General features: G+C 42.7%; 1 protein-coding gene across 3 annotated transcripts in view; it reads left to right on the top strand.

The window, feature by feature from the left end:
* LOC124711984 (integrator complex subunit 10) overlaps window positions 1–18,431 on the top strand; it is a 134,437-nt gene extending 116,006 nt beyond the window's left edge. For 2 of the 3 annotated variants that reach the window (XM_047242268.1, XM_047242269.1), the window contains exons 12-13: window positions 3,807–4,063; window positions 18,020–18,431. In XM_047242268.1, the coding sequence (XP_047098224.1) occupies window positions 3,807–4,063; window positions 18,020–18,179 (417 nt within the window). In that variant the 3' untranslated portion in view covers window positions 18,180–18,431. The remainder of the gene's footprint in view (window positions 1–3,806; window positions 4,064–18,019) is intronic. The other variant, XR_007005554.1, reaches the window with a different exon arrangement.
* Window positions 18,432–18,674: the final 243 nt, after the last annotated feature.

Here is an 18,674-nt window from a genome sequence, read left to right as displayed (position 1 = left end):
CATCAACCTCCTGACCCCACCGACACCCCGCACCCCTACCTTCTACCTTCTTCCTAAAATTCACAAACCCAATCATCCCGGCCGCCCCATTGTAGCTGGTTACCGAGCCCCCACAGAACGTATCTCTGCCTACGTAGATCAACACCTTCAACCCATTACATGCAGTCTCCCATCCTTCATCAAAGACACCAACCACTTTCTCGAACGCCTGGAATCCTTACCCAATCTGTTACCCCCGGAAACCGTCCTTGTAACCATTGATGCCACTTCCTTATACACTGCTGGCCACCGTAAATGCAACACCAAGAAAGACAAGAGGTAGCACAACAAAATTTATTTTGTAGATAACATGTTGACCAAGTATCCAATGATTACGTTTACGGACGTCTGTGACATGTGGTTCCTCCCAGAATCAGTAGCCAGAGTAGCCGCCATTGTTGGAGATCATCGCTGCCACATGTCTCGGCATTGAGTCAAAGAGACGTTGGATGTGTTCCTGGGGTACAGCAGCCCAAGCAGCTTCCACACGTTGCCAAAGATCATCTGGTGTGGCAGCTGGGGATGTAATCTGGGTCACTCGTTGAGCAACCATGGACCACATGTTTTCTATCCGCGAAAGATCCGGAGAGCGAGCCGGCCAGGGAAGCAATTCAATCTGGTTATTGACGAAGAACCTTTGGACAATACGTGCCACGCGTGGTCGCGCATTATCCTGTTGAAATATGGCTGTGGCCGAGCCCTGAAGGTAAGGAAGGACAACTGGCTCCAGCACCTCTGATATGTAGCGCCAGCTATTTAAAGTATCAGCAATGCGTACTAGAGGCGTGCGAGAGTAATATCGAATACCGCCCCATACCATAATACCCGGTGCAAGACCAGTGTGGCGGTGCATAATACAGCTGTCCAGCATCCTCTCTCCACGGTGTCTCCACACTCGAATCCGACCATCGTGGTGCTGCAGACAGAAGCGTGCCTCGTCAGTAAAGACAACGTCATTCCATTCTGCCGTCCACATCCGTCTGTCATCACACCATTGGCGACGGAGACGTCTGTGGTTCTGCGTCAGTGGTAGACGAAGCAATGGACGTCTTGCAGACAGACCACTCTGCTGTAAACGGCGTCGAATGGTACGCGCAGACACTGGATGATGCGTTTCAGACGCAATGTGCTGTGCTACGGTTCGGGTTGTCACTGAGCGATCCGTCACTGCCATGCGCACAATTTGCCTATCTGCACGTGCAGTGGTGCACCGAGGTGAATGCGATCGACCACGTCGGTCCGTCGTACCCTCCTGCATCCAACGGTCACATATCCGCACTACAGTTGTTTGGTTTCGTCCAACACGACTAGCGATTTCTCTGTATGATAATCCACCATCTCGGTGGGCCACTATCCTTCCTCTGTCGAACTTGGATACTTGATCAAACGATGTTCGCTGTTGTCTACGAGGCATAACTGATCGTCTTGTGAAACAACCACAAGGTAAACACACATGCCGAACGTACACTCGTCGAAATCGCCACGCCTTAAATGGCGCTATGAGGTGGCGCCACAGGCACCGCGTGATGTGCGTCTGCTCCGAAATTCTAATCTGTTGCATATCTCATCGCTGCAAACCCATGGTGTAAATTTCACTTGATTTGGATGCTTCCTTCAGGGTGTTGCATTTACGGTGGCCAGCAGTGTACACAAATATCCCGCATGTCCAGGGCCTCGCTGCAATGGAGCACTTCCTTTCACACCGATCACCTGCCACTCTACCTAAAACCTCTTTCCTCATTACCTTAGCCAGCTTCATCCTGACCCACAACTTCTTCGCTTTTGAAGGCCAGACATACCAACAATTAAAGGGAACAGCCATGGGTACCAGGATGGCCCCCTCGTACGCCAACCTATTCATGGGTCGCTTAGAGGAAGCCTTCTTGGTTACCCAGGCCCGCCAACCCAAAGTTTGGTACAGATTTATTGATGACATCTTCATGATATGGACTCACAGTGAAGAAGAACTCCAGAATTTCCTCTCCAACCTCAACTCCTTTGGTTCCATCAGATTCACCTGGTCCTACTCCAAATCCCATGCCACTTTCCTTGACGTTGACCTCCACCTGTCCAATGGCCAGCTTCACACGTCCGTCCACATCAAACCCACCAACAAGCAACAGTACCTCCATTATGACAGCTGCCACCCATTCCACATCAAATGGTCCCTTCCCTACAGCCTAGGTCTTCGTGGCAAACGAATCTGCTCCAGTCCGGAATCCCTGAACCATTACACCAACAACCTGACAACAGCTTTTGCATGTCGCAACTACCCTCCCGACCTGGTACAGAAGCAAATAACCAGAGCCACTTCCTCATCCTCTCAAACCCAGAAACTCCCACAGAAGAACCACAAAAGTGCCCCACTTGTGACAGGATACTTTCCGGGACTGGATCAGACTCTGAATGTGGCTCTCCAGCAGGGATACGACTTCCTCAAATCCTGCCCTGAAATGAGATCCATCCTTCATGAAATCCTCCCCACTCCACCAAGAGTGTCTTTCCACCGTCCACCTAACCTTCGTAACCTCTTAGTTCATCCCTATGAAATCCCCAAACCTTCTTCCTTACCCTCTGGCTCCTACCCTTGTAACCGCCCCCAGTGTAAAACTTGTCCCATGCACCCTCCCACCACCACCTACTACAGTCCTGTAACCCGGAAGGTGTACACAATCAAAGGCAGAGCCACGTGTGAAAGCACCCACGTGATTTACCAACTGACCTGCCTACACTGTGACGCATTCTATGTGGGAATGACCAGCAACAAACTGTCCATTCGCATGAATGGACACAGGCAGACAGTGTTTGTAGGTAATGAGGATCACCCTGTGGCTAAACATGCCTTGGTGCACGGCCAGCACATCTTGGCACAGTGTTACACCGTCCGGGTTATCTGGATACTTCCCACTAACACCAACCCTTCTGAACTCCAGAGATGGGAACTTGCTCTTCAATATATCCTCTCTTCCCGTTATCCACCAGGCCTCAATCTCCGCTAATTTCAAGTTGCCGCCACTCATACCTCACCTGTCATTCAACAACATCTTTGCCTCTGCACTTCCGCCTCGACTGACATCTCTGCCCAAACTCTTTGCCTTTTAATATGTCTGCTTGTGTCTGTATATGCGTGGATGGATGTGTGTGTGTGTGTGTGTGTGTGTGTGTGTGTGTGCGCGAGTGTATACCCGTCCTTTTTTCCCCCTAAGGTAAGTCTTTCCGCTCTTGGGATTGGAATGATTCCTTAACCTCTCCTTTAAAACCCACATCCTTTCGTCTTTCCCTCTCCTTCCCTCTTTCCTGACGAAGCAACCGTTGGTTGCAAAAGCTAGAATATTGTGTGTATATTTGTGTTTGTTTGTGTGTCTATCGACGTGTGAATGCTTTTGTTTGGTAAGTCACATCATCTTTGTTTTTAGATATAGAATTGAAGTTTTAGGACTATATGATCCTTTTCAGTAATAGTTTCAACTATCATATTGCCATTGATGATTTGCACATTTTTTCTTACATAAGATGAATCACATGAAAAAGACACACAACATATGCATTATCTTACTTTTCTGATGTTGGAAATGGAAGTCCCAAAGTGGTTTTCATGAAATAATAATTTACTTTTTACTTTGTGGGTGTAAGGTTGATAATGAGGGAACTGTAAGACAAGTGGGCAGGTATGCTAAGTGAAATATGTTGTAAGATTATAACTGATCGGTGATTTTTCTAATTCACACTTTTTTTCCTTTTAACTGTGACAGCTTATTTGTTTACAGAAATGTCTCCAAAGACCTGACTGTGACATGGATTTAATAATTGGGCACATGACAGTTCTTGTTCAGTTAGACTGGCCTCTGGAAGAAGAGCTTATGGATCAACTGGTGCAACGGATTCATCACAAGGGCAGCTTTACTTACTCTCCGTTCCAGCACTATGTTATTTCCATTGATCTCCTTGAAGAATTTGTGTACCTCACTACTGAACAAGGTGGAGCTATTCCACTTGAAATTGTGCCCAGCACACAACCATCAAGGTAATAAATCTAAATATTCTCATGGAAAGTGGTGTTTAACCTCTTTTTAGATATCATGTACTAAAATGCGACTATTTATTTAGAAGCCTGTGAAACAAGAATAACTGACTTATAAGCACACACATCTAAAAATCATCTTGAGGATGAAGCTCTTTTGTCTGTGTTTGCTTTAACAGTAACAGATTTTTTGGGTGGGGACCACCTTTAGCAAAACACAATTTTGTTTTTTGTCCCAGACATGTTTCACTGCAGTTGCAGCTTCATCAATGTTTGTTTTATTATTATTATGGCTTCTTACCAATACACAGAACTTCTCAATACACAGAAGTTGACAGTGAAGAAGATGACATAAAAAGAAAGCTTGCAGATGACAAACTGTAAAGAAAAACAGACACTGTAAAAAAGTAATACAGCAGGAAAACCACACCATATGGTAAGAATCCGTAATAATAATAATAATGATTAAAAAAACCTGACAATGCTGCAACTACAGTGAAACATGTCTGGGACAGAAAACAAAATTGTGTTTTGCTAAAGGCGGACCCCACCCAAAAAGCACATCTAAAAAGTTTTTTTGAATCTGTGAATGGTATGCCAGAAAGAAACTTCCAGTATTCAGGTTTAAAAGAACATTGTGTTGAAAGCTTAGCAATGATGTGGACAGCAGAAAGCAAGGGCTGTAGTGCCCTTGCTGTTTTCTTATTTATCCAGCCATACAACAGGAAAATGGGAAGCCTTAGAAATTAAACAATAATTAAAAACCAAGTGGAACTACATGGTTCCAGGGAATTTTTAAAGTCTCAAACATCTGTGATGTATACACGCAGACTGAAGCAACAAATGAAAATTTGTACTGAGGTCAGGATTAGAACCCGGGCCTCCTGCTCACTAATCAGATGTGCTACCCACTACGCCACCCTGGCACAGAGGCTTTGCACAGCTGCACGGACCACCCTAGCATGCCTACCTTCTCAGTCCAAATTCCCACTCACACTTCAGTCCACTTAGTGTTCTCCCTTAACTAGAGCAGTATTGCAAAGGTTCTCCAACTGTGTAAGAATCAGACTGAAGTATGAATGGGAATTTGTATTGAGGAGGGAGACACGCTTGGGTAGTCCATGAAGTTGTGCGAAGCCACTGTGCCAGGTTGATGTAGTGGTAAGCACATCTGCCTAATGGGCAGGAGACCTCAGTTTGAATCCCAGCCTTGGTACGAATTTTCATTTGTCACTTCAGTCCACATATATAAATAATTAAAAACAACAATGTAAGAAAAAAGATTTTTTTCCTTACTGTAAAGAAGACACGTCAAGTTGCACACAGACACAATCAAAATACACTCTAATAAAGCTTTCGGCTACAGTCTTCGTCAGTAAAACACACACACACACACACACACACACACATGTCTCATGCACACACGACCGCCAACTCCAGCATCTTGGGCCAGAATGCAACATCACGTGGGATGCAAGCAGCAATCTGGTCGGGGCAGGGAAGGGGATGGGATGGTAGTGTACGGGTGGGGAGAAAGAGGAATGCTGTCTTGTGGAGTGTGCAGGGACTAGATTGCCAACGGGTGCAGCATCGGGATGTCCTATCATCTCCTCCCTATTCATCTCCCACCCTGTTTATTTGTGGCCCTCTGCCAATGCATCTGCCTGTTCTTCCCCACTCCTCTCCTTGATTGCTTCTTTTTTTCCCCACCTGCTTGTCCCACAACCTCCTGACACTGTGCCTGTTGGCAATTTAGTCCCTGTACTCTCCACCAGGAAGTGTCCGTCTCTCTCTTTCTCCCTCTCCACTCATACACTAATATCTCTTATCTCTTCTCCTCGCCAGCCCCCTCCAGATTTCTGCTTGCATCCCACGTGATTCTGCATTCTGGCCCAAGATGCTGGAGTTGGTGCTTGTGTGTGTAAGGTGTGCTTCCTTTTTGTGGTGTGTGTGTGTGTGTGTGTGTGTGTGTGTGTGTGTGTGTGTGTGTGCACGCGCGCGCGTCTTGTACTGACAAAGGCCGTGGCTGAAAGCTTTATGTGAGTCTTAATTGTGCTTGCCTGCAGCTCGATGTGTCTTTTTTACGGTAAATAGCAATCTATCTTTTCCTACATTGCTCATATTCCTATCTGGAGTTTCTATTGTTCGACTAAATGATTAAAAACATAGCCTACTTGTAAATCTACAAAGAATTTAATTAAGGATTTGTTATTTTTGTTAGATAGGTGACTAGCAGCAACACTCATGGTAAAAAAGCCTCTCTTCTTGCGGCAAATAGCTAAGTGTGGTTTTATGATAAATAGCAATGAGACTATGTAGATATTAAGCTAACAATAGAACAGTAGGAGCATTTTTTCTTCCTTTCTTTTCTTTTTGCTCCCAAAATGGCAGTTTTTCTGCTGACTGTATTACGCTGAATTTAGCCTGAGTAAACAAAAATAAAGTATTTTAACGGTAGTTAACTATTAATGCAATTTGTAACAGTTACTTCTCTTTCTTAATGTGCATTTGACTCACACCAGACCCCTGAAGCTTATCCATTTTGATAGGATCCACAGAATATTATGAATTATGTAAAAGAGGAAAAAGGCAAAACTCTGCAGCAAAATAACTAGTGTGGCAGTTCACTCTCATAGCGAAGTAATGATCATGTAAATATTGTGCTGAATGAGTCTTCCAAGACAGGTTACATGTATGGCTCACAAGATGGCCTTTCCTCAGTTCCACATGTGTGGCTAGAAGAAAGATATGTTAGAATTAAGTTTCCCATTGATGACAAGATCATTAGAGGTGAAAACTAGCTGATGGAGGATAGGGAAAGCAGTTGGCCACAGTTTTGGTGAATTTTGGAACCATCCCAGCATTTGTCTGTAATGATGTAAAAACACTACAAAAACCCCAATCAGGGTAGCCAGATAGTGAAACTGAAAAAGAACATAGAATATGCAGAAAATTTTAAATATGTATGGGTGTTGCTTGTGAGTAAGTGCACTGCTGGTGTATAGTAGCATGGGAATTATCCAAAAAATGGGAACTCGAAACATTTGTACTCCGAGCCAGCATTCTGCTTCTGCAGCATTCTGTGGCGGTCATAGCTCCCTCAAAATTTCTGTTCTTCTTTCATATGTGAATTCTGATGCTTCTCATGATTGTTCTGTTTATTGTCACAGCAAAAATGCTAAATAATTAATATTTCAATACAGCTTTTTTCCTCACTGCCAGTTTGTTTTTGAAATAATTAATTGTTTTATATCACTTAAGAAAACTATGAAATTTTAAGACATAAATACTGGCAAGTACTTACCTTCAATAAGCATAATATTTAGTATTGACGATAGGCAGTATCCTAGCTCTCAGAGCTCTTAATTCCTCCCTCAAGGAAGGAGGGAGGTAGGTAGGTCAGGGAAGTTTAAGAAGAAGGAAGGGCAGATCACTCAGGCACACAGGCATTGAGAGGTACCCAGCTGTTGTGATTATTCAATGAAACTTTAACGGATACTACTGTCAGTGTCATTCTCCAGGAATCTCATTCGACTGATGGTCTCTAGCCGACCCTTTGTGGGTACTGTACTTTCTGATGGTACCAGGTTGGCCCTGGAGAACTTCCGGTGGTGCCTGGACATTGGTCCATATGGATATTGTTAGTACAGTGATCCCACTTTGTACCATGTTAGAAACAGTTGCTGATCTGGTCCACTTGGACTTTGCCATCACAGTTTGAAATCTTTGCAATCTCTATCTCCCTCCTGACAGGCCACCTGCGTATCGTACCCTAACTGCCCCTCCCCTCCTCCTCCTTGGGGATTTTAGTGCCCATCAGCCTTTCTGGGGCACTGCTTCTTCATCTAGTTGGGGGGAGGCTCCTCATTGACCAAAACCTGTGCCTTCTTAATGATGGTTCCCGTACTAATTTTAGTGCTGCATATGGCACTTTCTTTGCCATTGAGCTTTCACTCTCTTCCTCTCCCCTTCTCCCTACCTTACACTGGTCACCATACGATAAACTCTGTGATAGTGACCACTCCCCATTGATTCTCTCGTCCCCCCCCCCCCCCCCCCCCTTCCTCCTCCCAATGACCAGGTTTCTCTGCCGAGCTTTCCAATGTGCTGACTGGCCTCCATATGCCTCCCAGGTCATGTATCTGCCTTCTTCGTCAGGTTGTATTGATGAAGTTGTCTGTGATCTGTCTGATAAGATAATCCTTGCTGCTGGCGTTGCCTTTCTCCGCGTGACAGGCCCCATTCACTGTTAGCCAGTTCCACAGTGAAGCATGGCTATTGCCACTGCTGTCCGTGATTGTTGTTGCACCTTGCAACATATTACATGGCACCCATCCTCAGCCGGTTTTATTACCTTTACTTTTCTTCATGCCAAAGTCTGTTACTTGATCAAATAGAGCAAACTAGTGTGTTGTGAATGCTTTGTCTCCTGTCTCGGTTCATTTGTCCCTTCGTCATGGGTGTAAGCTACAGTCTGCACCCTCCAAGGTTGTCAGTGGCAGTCTTACATTCTGTGGCCTTTGTACAGATCCATCCATTCTTGTGGAATACTTTCTGACCCATTTTGCAATGACATCGGCGACAGCCTCCTCTCCGGCTGCCTTCCTCCATCTGAAATAGCTGCCTGAAGCTTCCCGCTTTTGTTTTACTGCTTGTCAGGTGGAATCCTACAATGAAGCTTTTACTGAAAGTGAGCTGCTTTTGGCCCTCTCTTCTTCTCACAGTTCAGACCCTGGTCCTGACTCCATCCACAACCGATTGCTTCAACACCTCAGCCCTCCACAATGTCAGTATCTCCTCCAGGTGTTTAACTGTATTTGGCTCCAAGATATTTTCCCCCCTCAATGCATAGACAGTATCATGGTTCCTGTCCACAAGCCTGGCAAGAACCCGTCATCTCTTTATGGTTACTGGCCCATCAGCCAGACAAATGTCCCCTGCAAGTTACTAGAACAGATGGTGGCTCAGGACCTTTTATCTCCTACCAGTGCAGCTTTCGAAAGAGACAGTCTCCAATCAATCATCTGCTTTGAGTGGAATCCACAGTTTGGCACACCTTTTCTCAGCAAAACATCTTGTCGCAGTTTTCTTTGATTTCCGTAAGGCCTATGACACAGCTTGGTACTGTCACATCCCCCATATGCTTCATGAGTGAGGTCTTTGGGCCGCCGTCCCAATTTTTATTCGCCAGTTCCTGTCCCACCAGTTGTTCAGAGTCTGGGTTGGCACTGTTCTCAGCTCTCTGCAGATTCAGGAAAATGGCACCCCATGGGGATCAATATGAAGTGTCCTTCTTTTTCTAATAGCCATTAATGGACTTGGGGCCTCTGCTGGACCAGCGGTCAACTGTGCTCTGTATATGGTTGATTTCTATATTTGTGCTAGCTCCTGCTCGGTGGCCTCTGTGGAACGCCAGCTCCAGGGTGACATCCAGTGCGCTTCCCTGTGGACACACTCATGATTTTAAATTCTCTTGCCTTAAGTTGAGGTTGGTGCATTTCTGCCACCAGACTAAGGTCCATCCTATCCAGGGCTCTTATCGCGATGCCCAACACCTACCGTGGTCCCCCAGTTCCATTTCTTGGGTCCCTCAGATTCGTCATCTGAAGGTTGGCAGTTTTTGTAAACTCAATGTTTTTCACTTCATTGCCCACACCACCTCATGGGGCACAAATCATTCGACTCTTCTCTGTCTTTACTGGGCATTAGTTCTGTTGTGCCCAGACTGTGGTTGTCAAGTTTATAGATTGGCTGCTCCTTTCACATTGCTGCTCTTGGACTCAGTTCACCATCATGGTATCCATTTAGCCACTGGTAACTGCCGGGTATCCTGGGTAATGAACTTGCTGATAATCTGACTTGAGGGTGACCACAGCCAACTACCCCCATTCTCTGTGACCCCTCCAGGAGCAGATTTGCTGCTTTAAATCAGTTCTCTTTTTGCTCAATCATGGGGTGACTCTTGGGAAGCTACCCTCTGTCTAATGAACTTCGTGCCACTAAAGATATTCCCACCATGTGCTGTTCTTCCCTCTGCCTCTCCCGGCAGGAATCTACCGTCCTCTGTCATCATTATATTGGCCGTACTAGGTTCACCCGTTGTGTTTTACTCTGCAATGAGTGAGCCACCCTCCCACCCCCCTTTGTAGTTGCGGGTTTCTGCTCACAATTATCCATATTTTGCTGGACTATGCTGCTTTTCAGCCCAGTGTACTGAATATGTCCTCCCACCTTCCTTGTCTCGTGTGTTAGGGGACGATCCTCGTGTGGTTATGTCCGGCCTTGGCTTTCTTCACAAAAGTGGTTTGTACTTGCAGATATAAGTCCTTGACTTTTCCTCTGGCATTTGAGTTTCTCAGTAGTGTAGATGGTGGTCATAGAGTCTTTGGCCTTGCCTCTATACTGGACAGGTTCTCCCCACCTTTTCCCTATGTTTTGTCTGATCTGGGCTGCTGTTTTGTTTCCTCTTTTCTTTTGTGTTCTTCCCCTCATGTTGCCTCTTTGTATCGTGATAAAGGTGCTGGTGCTCCACTGCACGTAGCATTTCGGAACATCCCAGCTTTCCCCGTTCACACCCACCTCCTCTTGTTCTGCCCTCTTCCTGCTTCCCTAACATTCCTTTTCCCTCTTTGCACTTTCTCCGTTCCCCTTGACTGGACTGTGCTGTTTGTGTTGTTCCTCCCTTCACTTCTGCCATCCCAGATCATGGGACTGATGATCTCACTATTTGGTTCCCTCCCGCAAATCAGCAACCAACCATGCTTGTATGGCAAGCCAGTACTATGCAAAAAAAGGGGAGCAGGATGGTGGAAGGAATATGTATAAAAGTTATGCAAGGGAAATTAACTTTAAGGCAATATTATAGAGAGAGAGAGGAAGTAGATGAATATGGGCTGGGAGATTTGATATTACGATAAGAATTTGACAGAGCAATGAAAGACCTGAGTTGAAAAAAGCCTCCAGTAGTAGATAACATTCCCTTAGAATTATTGAAAACCTAGAGAAAACATGACATAATGAAACCATTCCACCCGGTGCGCAAGGTATATGAATCTGGCAAAATACCTGCAGACTTCAAGTATAATTAAATAATTTCAATTCCAAAGAAGGCAAGTGCTGACATTTAATAATATTACCAAACTGTTAGTTTAATAAGTCTTGATTGCAAAATAACAGCATGAATTATTTACAGAAGAATGGAAACACAAGTGGAAGCCGACCTCAGGGAAGATCAGTTTGGGTCCCAGAGAAATGTAGTTAAATGTGAGGCACACTGACATTATGACTTATGTTAGAAGACAGGCTGAAGAAAGGTACACATACGTTTAAAGCGTTTATAGATTTAGAGAAAGCTTTTGACAGTGTTGGCTGGAATACCAACATTGAAATTCTGAAGATAGCAGAGATAAAATACAGGGAGGTATAGTTTATTTACAGCTAGTGCAGAAACCAGACTGCAGTTATAAGAGTTGAAGAATGTGAAAGGGAACTAGTAGTCGAGAAGGAAGTGGGACAGGGTTGTAATCTATCCCCAGTGTTGTTGAATCTATTTATTGAGCAAGCAGTAAAGAAAACACAGAAGAAACTTGTAAAGGGAATTAAGTGCAAGGAAAAAAGTAAAAACTTTAGGTTTGCCAGTAACATTGTAATTCTGTCAGAGAGAGCAATGGACTTGCAGGAACAGCTGAATGGAATGAATAGTTTCTTGAAAAGAGGTACAAGATAAACACCAACAAAAGCTAAAGCAAAGCAGTGCAGTTCAGTTAGACAATGCTGGGGAAATTATATTAGGAAATGAGACACTAAAAGAAGTTCATTTGTTATATGGGCAGTAAAGTAACTGACCACTGCCAAAATAGAGAGGAGATGAAATGCAGATTGGCAATATCAAGAAATTGTTTCTGAAAAAGAGAAATTTGTTGACATTGTATATAAATTTGAGTACATAGGTTTCCACAGCCAGTGTCATTTTGGACAAAATAATTTTGGTTATTGGGCTGTGTCATTGTTAACTACTAAACCAACTAAAATGCTGACATTTTGACCAACTTGCTGTGGTCCTCTTCGGAGCAGTTCAGCACCGTGTCTTTCTTTATGTCCTGTCATGTTATTTGTCTGCTGGCTACCAACTTCACATGTCTGAGTTGTCATTGGAATAGGTTGTTATGACAGGGTAGCTGTATGGTACGCTGTTGCCTGTGCTACTCCGGTGGCTGATTGGAAGGCAATTCTAGTAGACGATTGACAAAAGGTAGGATATTGGCTGTCTGTTGTCTTTGCCATTATGATAACTGATTGGTAGGCAAACTCCCATTGGTGACTGGAAAGCAATAGCTAATCAGCAGCTTGTATCCAGGGGGTAGTGTTTTCCTGCAGCAAAGCATTAAGGCTGCACAACAATTCTCTTGCGGCCACTGTTTATATTATTAAACCCAGGTCAAGTGGTGCTGGTGGCTGGCGAACACACACAGTCTGCCAGGCTGGAATTGCTGGCAGGCAGGTCATAAATAACTTGTAGCCATCCTCCCTGTTCATGTTATGAGGGCCTTTAATTGTTTCAATAGCCTCTCCTATTTTCCATTGCTACATCCACGGCTGATAAGCAAGCACGCGAGTTTCTTGAAAATTGATAGGACAGCCATATTCCTGGTGGTGTCCTGCTACAGCTGGCGTGTTGTTCTGTACCAGTCATATGTAAAGTTCATATTCTAAATGTAAGTGCTAATAGGTCTCCCCCTTTCACCAACATAGACTTCACTGCATTCACACTGAAGCTTGTAGACACTTGCAGTGTGGCGAGCATTCACTGGATCCTTAGTTTCAGAGAATGAACATTATTTACAACTGGGACAGAATAACAAGTCAGCTGTAGCAGAACACTACCAGGAATATAGCTGTCCTATAAATTTTCAAGAACCTTGTGTGCTTGCTCCCCAGCTATGGACGCAGAAACAGAAAATAAGAGAGGCTATTGAAATAATTAAACCCCCTAACAGAGAGAATGGCTACAAGTTACCTATGGCCGAGCTGCCAGCAATTCCAGGCCAGTGGACAGTGTGTGTTTTCCAGCCAGCAGCACCATTTGACCCAGTTTAATAATATAAAAAGCGGCTGTGAGAGAAATACTGTGCGGTTTTAACGCCTCGCCGCAAGAAAATGCTACCACCAGATGCAAGCTGTTGATTTTTTATTGCCTTCACGTCGTCAACAAGAGTTTGCCCACCGATTGCTTATCAGAGTGTTACAGGCAACAAACAACTGATACACTGCCTTCTGCCAATCATCTACTAGATTTCCTTCCAGTCAGCCACGAGGGTAGCAGAAGCAAGAGTGTACTGTACAGTCACCCCTCCATAACAACCTCTTCAAATTGTCCAGTGACATTTTAAATATGTGACATTGGTATCCAGCAGATAACCAAAAATGACAGTATATAAAGAAATTTCATCAGTATATAAATGAAGACATTCAGCAGCACACAACAGTGAATAGCCCTAAAAGAGGACCACAGCATGTTGTTGTTGTTGTTTTCAGTCCTGAGACTGGTTTGATGCAGCTCTCCATGCTACTCTATCCTGTGCAAGCTTCTTCATCTCCCAGTACTTACTGCAACCTACATCCTTCTGAATCTGCTTAGTGTATTCATCTCTTGGTCTCCCTCTACGATTTTTACCCTCCACGCTGCCCTCCAATGCTAAATTTGTGATCCCTTGATGCCTCAGAACATGTCCTATCAACCGATCCCTTCTTCTTGTCAAGTTGTGCCACAAACTCCTCTTCTCCCCAATTCTATTCAATACCTCCTCATTAGTTATGTGATCTACCCATCTAATCTTCAGCATTATTCTGTAGCACCACATTTCAAAACGCTTCTATTCTCTTCTTGTCCAAACTATTTATCGTCCATGTTTCACTTCCATACATGGCTACACTCCATACAAATACTTTCAGAAACGACTAACTGACACTTAAATCTATACTCGATGTTAACAGATTTCTCTTCTTCATAAACGCTTTCCTTGCCATTGCCAGTCTACATTTTATATCTTCTCTAATTCGACCATCATCAGTTATTTTGCTCCCCAAATAGCAAAACTCCTTTACTAATTTAAGAGTCTCATTTTCTAATCTAATTCCCTCAGCATCACCCGACTTAATTCGACTACATTCCATTATCCTCGTTTGTTGATGTTCATCTTATATCCTCCGTTCAAGACACTGTCCATCTGCTCTTCCAACTCCTTTGCTGTCTCTGACAGAATTACAATGTCAGTGGCGAACCTCAACATTTTTATTTCTTCTCCATGGATTTTAATACCTACTCCGAATTTTTCATTTGTTTCCTTTACTGCTTGCTCAATATACAGATTGAATAACATCGGGGACAGGCTACAACCCTGTCTAACTCCCTTCCCAACCGCTGCTTCCCTTTCATGCCCCTTGACTCTTGTAACTGCCATCTGGTTTCTGTACAAATTGTAAATAGCCTTTCACTCCCTGTATTTTACCCCCGCCATGCAGCTGTGACTTATTAAACTGATAGTTCGGTAATTTTCACATCTGTCAACACCTGCTTTCTTTGGGATTGGAATTATTGTATTCTTCTTGAAGTCTGAGGGAATTTCACATGTCTCATATATCTTGCTCACAGGATGGTAGAATTTTGTCAGGACTGGCTCTCCCAAGGCCGTCAGTAGCTCCAATGGAATGTTGTTTACTCCCGGGGCCTTGTTTCGACTCAGGTCTTTCAGTGCTCTGTCAAACTCTTCACGCAGTATCATAAATCCCATTTCATCTTCATCTACATCCTCTTCAATTTCCATAATATTGTCCTCAAGTACATCACCCTTGTATAGACCCTCTATATACTCCTTCCACCTTTCTGCTTTCCCTTCTTTGCTTAGAACTGGGTTTCCATCTGAGCTCTTGATATTCGTATAAGTGGCTCTCTTTTCTCCAAAGGTCTCTTTAATTTTCCTGTAGGCAGTATCTATCTCACCCCTAGTGAGATAAGCCTCTACATCCTTACATTTGTCCTCTAGCCATCCCTGCTTAGCCATTTTGCACTTCCTGTCAATCTCGTTTTGAGACGTTTGTATTCCTTTTTGCCTGCTTCATTTACTGCGTTTTTATATTTTCTCCTTTCGTCAATTAAATTCAATACTTCTTCTGTTACCCAAAGATTTCTACTAGTCCTTGTCGTTTTATCTACTTGATCCTCTGCCGCCTTCACTACTTCATCCCTCAGAGCTACCCATTCTTCTTCTACTGTATTTATTTCCCCCATTCCTGTCAATTGTTCCCTTATCCTCTCCCTGAAACTTTGTACAACCTCTGGTTCTTTCAGTTTATCCAAGACCCATCTCCTTAAATTCCCACCTTTTTGCAGTTTCTTCAGTTTTAAGCTACAGTTCATAACCAATAGATTGTGGTCAGAGTCCACATCTGCCCCTGGAAATGTCTTACAATTTAAAACATGGTTCCTAAATCTCTGTCCTACCATTATATAATCTATCTGATACCTTTTAGTATCTCCAGGCTTCTTCCATGTATACAACCTTCTTTCATGATTCTTGAACCAAGTGCTAGCTATGGTTAAGTTATGCTCTGTGCAAAATTCTACCAGACGGCTTCCTCTTTCATTTATCTCCACCAATCCATATTCACCCACTATGTTTCCTTCTCTCCCTTTTCCTACTCTCGAATTCCAGTCACCCATGACTATTAAATTTTCATCTCCCTTCACGACCTGAATAATTTCTTTTATCTCATCATACATTTCATCAATTTCTTCATCATCTGCAGACCCAGTTGGCATATAAACTTGTACTACTGTAGTAGGCATGGGCTTCGTGTCTATCTTGGCCACAATAATGCGTTCAGTATGCTGTTTGTAGTAGCTTACCTGCACTCCTATTTTTTTATTCATTATAAAACTTACTCCTGCATTACCTCTATTTGATTTTGTATTTATAACCCTGTATTCACCTGACCAAAAGTCTTGTTCCTCCTGCCACCGAACTTCACTAATTCCCACTATATCTAACTTAAACCTATCCATTTCCCTTTTAAATTTTCTAACCTACCTGCCCGATTAAGGGATCTGACATTCCACGCTCCATTCCGTAGAACGCCAGTTTTCTTTCTCCTGATAACGACGTCCTCTTGAGTAGTCCCCGACCGGAGATCCGAATGGGGGACTATTTTACCTCTGGAATATTTTACCCAAGAGGACGCCATCATCATTTAACCATACAGTGAAGCTGCATGCCCTCAGGAAAAATTACGGCTATAGTTTCCCCTTGCTTTCAGCCGTTCCCAGTACCAGCACAGCAAGGCCGTTTTGGTTAGTGTTACAAGGCCAGATTAGTCAATCATCCAGACCACAGCAAGTCAGTCAAAATGTCGGCAATTTAGTTGTTTAAGTAGTTTTTAGTAGTTTACAGTGTCATGCCCCAATATGCAAAACTATTTAAACCAAATTAAATTTGAGTACTAGGAAATCTTTTCTGAAACTATTTGTCTAAAGTGACCCCTTGCTGTAACACACAAGTAGTTCAGACTAAAAAAGAATAGTAGCTTCTGAAGTGTGGTGGTACAGAAGAATGCTGAAGATTAGAAAGGTAAGTCACATTGCTAATGAGGAGGTTGAAATTTATGGCACAATTTGACAAAAAGAAGGGACCAGTTGAAAGGACAAAAGCTGTGGCATCGAGAAATTGTCAGTTTAGTAATGGTGGGAAGCTTGGAGGATAAAACTTGTAGAATGAGACCAGAGCTTCAATAAAGTAACCAGGGTCAAATGGATATACTTTTCAGCTGTTATGCCGAAGAGGCTTGCAAAGTATAGACTAGGGTGGTGAGCCGCATCAAACCAGTTTTTGGATTGAAGACCCACCACCACCACCATTACAATAACAAGTAATATTCATTTATAAAACTGTGTAAAAATAAAAAAATGTTTTGTTATAAATATTATTTCCACTGGGAAAATTCAGGCTGCATATGATACCATCATAAAGTTGGTTATGTATGTTGGCTGATTTTTCTTTCTTTTTTCAGACAGACACAGAATAGAAGTTCTTAATATTTTAATTATTTGTGAGCACGTTGTAACTTCATGGAAGTCACTGTTACAGCATTAGTGTGAAGCTATAAATTCAATTCTTTTTCACAAGTGTTAAAGTGTTAATCCACTGTTTCTAGTTAAGATCAGGGTTGGTTCCAGTTGGGCTGGGGTCAAGACTAATTGCAATTTTTGCCAACATATCTGAACAGAAACTGGAGGAATATTTTGTACACATTTTTAAGGGATGATTTAATTCTGTTGTCTCATTGTTTTTAACTATATTCAGTTCCTTATGAGAACTGAACACCGAAGAAACAAGCTTTTTGGGGTGTCATTTACCATGGCCAATGCATAATTTTTCAGTACTCCTGGCTTCTATTAAAACTTTCTAAACGAGGTAAGAATGGTGTGTTGTGTAGAAACTGAACTAATGAAATACCAACAAGCTGTTAGATAATACAACATCAAGAAAATGTTAAGGGGATTGTTCCACATCAGATGTTGATAGAGAGAGAGAGAGAGAGACTTTATGATATGTGGAGCAGTTCCTATTATGCTCCAACGACCTGACAGAATAAAACTTGAGAAGAAAAATATCAGAGCTAGATTGTTCGGATCTAATTGTGTTGGTATTTTTTGTAATATAAGGTGGAGAACTTGCAATAATGAGATTGTGGTTGGAAAAATGCAGCAATAATGCCAAATAACATCACTCAAGAAAGACTTGTAAAAAGAATGTAGAGGCTGCTCATCACGCCACAGTCTTTATTGCAGTGTCATGCTCTGGGTAATTAGTGAGCCAGACACAATAACAAATACTCCTGAGGTAGTTCATATTTCTCATAAAATATCAAATTCATCAAAATGATGCAATTATATTCTCTCTACAGTCAGCGGCGCATCTCTACACGAGGAGCGGATAAGGGTGTGAAAGAAGACTTTAAGCAAGCAATGAGGCGACAAGCAGCCAGAAGCATTGAGCCACTGGAACCACTGATCATCAGATTTCTTACTTCGGAGAGGACGTTACTAATTCAAGCTCTGCAGTAGTTTTGTCTTCAAACTACAAAAAAGCTAAAATGTATATTTAGAATAATTAAATAAAGACAGTTTTCCAGTTGATATCAAAGCTTAAAAGCTCATAAACACAGATTTTGTCACCATAAAGCTTTATTGTAAACAATGAAATCTTTTACAGTGTAAGATTAGAATTTCATTGTCATTGCTCAGTATATTTGTACAATATTTTGTTATTAAAAATGAATTTATTAAGGAAGAGTAAATAAAATCTTATGTCATTGATGGAGGTGTTTTCATTTCTATTTCTATCATGTTGTTTTAAATATACAGTATATTACAGACTTATCTTGTATGCAGACACTGTTACTTACAACAGTAATGCCAGTATTGTTCATGACAATTATCTTTCTTGATAAACTGCCCTAGATTTAGTTTAGCACATTTATAATAGTATTATCAGTAGTAGCTGTCTGTGCCAGAAATATTGTCAGTAATTTTTGAATTAACAATTATTTATATCAATTA

This window comes from Schistocerca piceifrons, chromosome 8 (genome assembly GCF_021461385.2).
Source record: "Schistocerca piceifrons isolate TAMUIC-IGC-003096 chromosome 8, iqSchPice1.1, whole genome shotgun sequence".
NCBI classification, from domain to species: domain Eukaryota; kingdom Metazoa; phylum Arthropoda; class Insecta; order Orthoptera; family Acrididae; genus Schistocerca; species Schistocerca piceifrons.
Note: the sequence above shows the minus strand (reverse complement) of the source record. Positions and strands in the feature narration are given on the sequence as shown.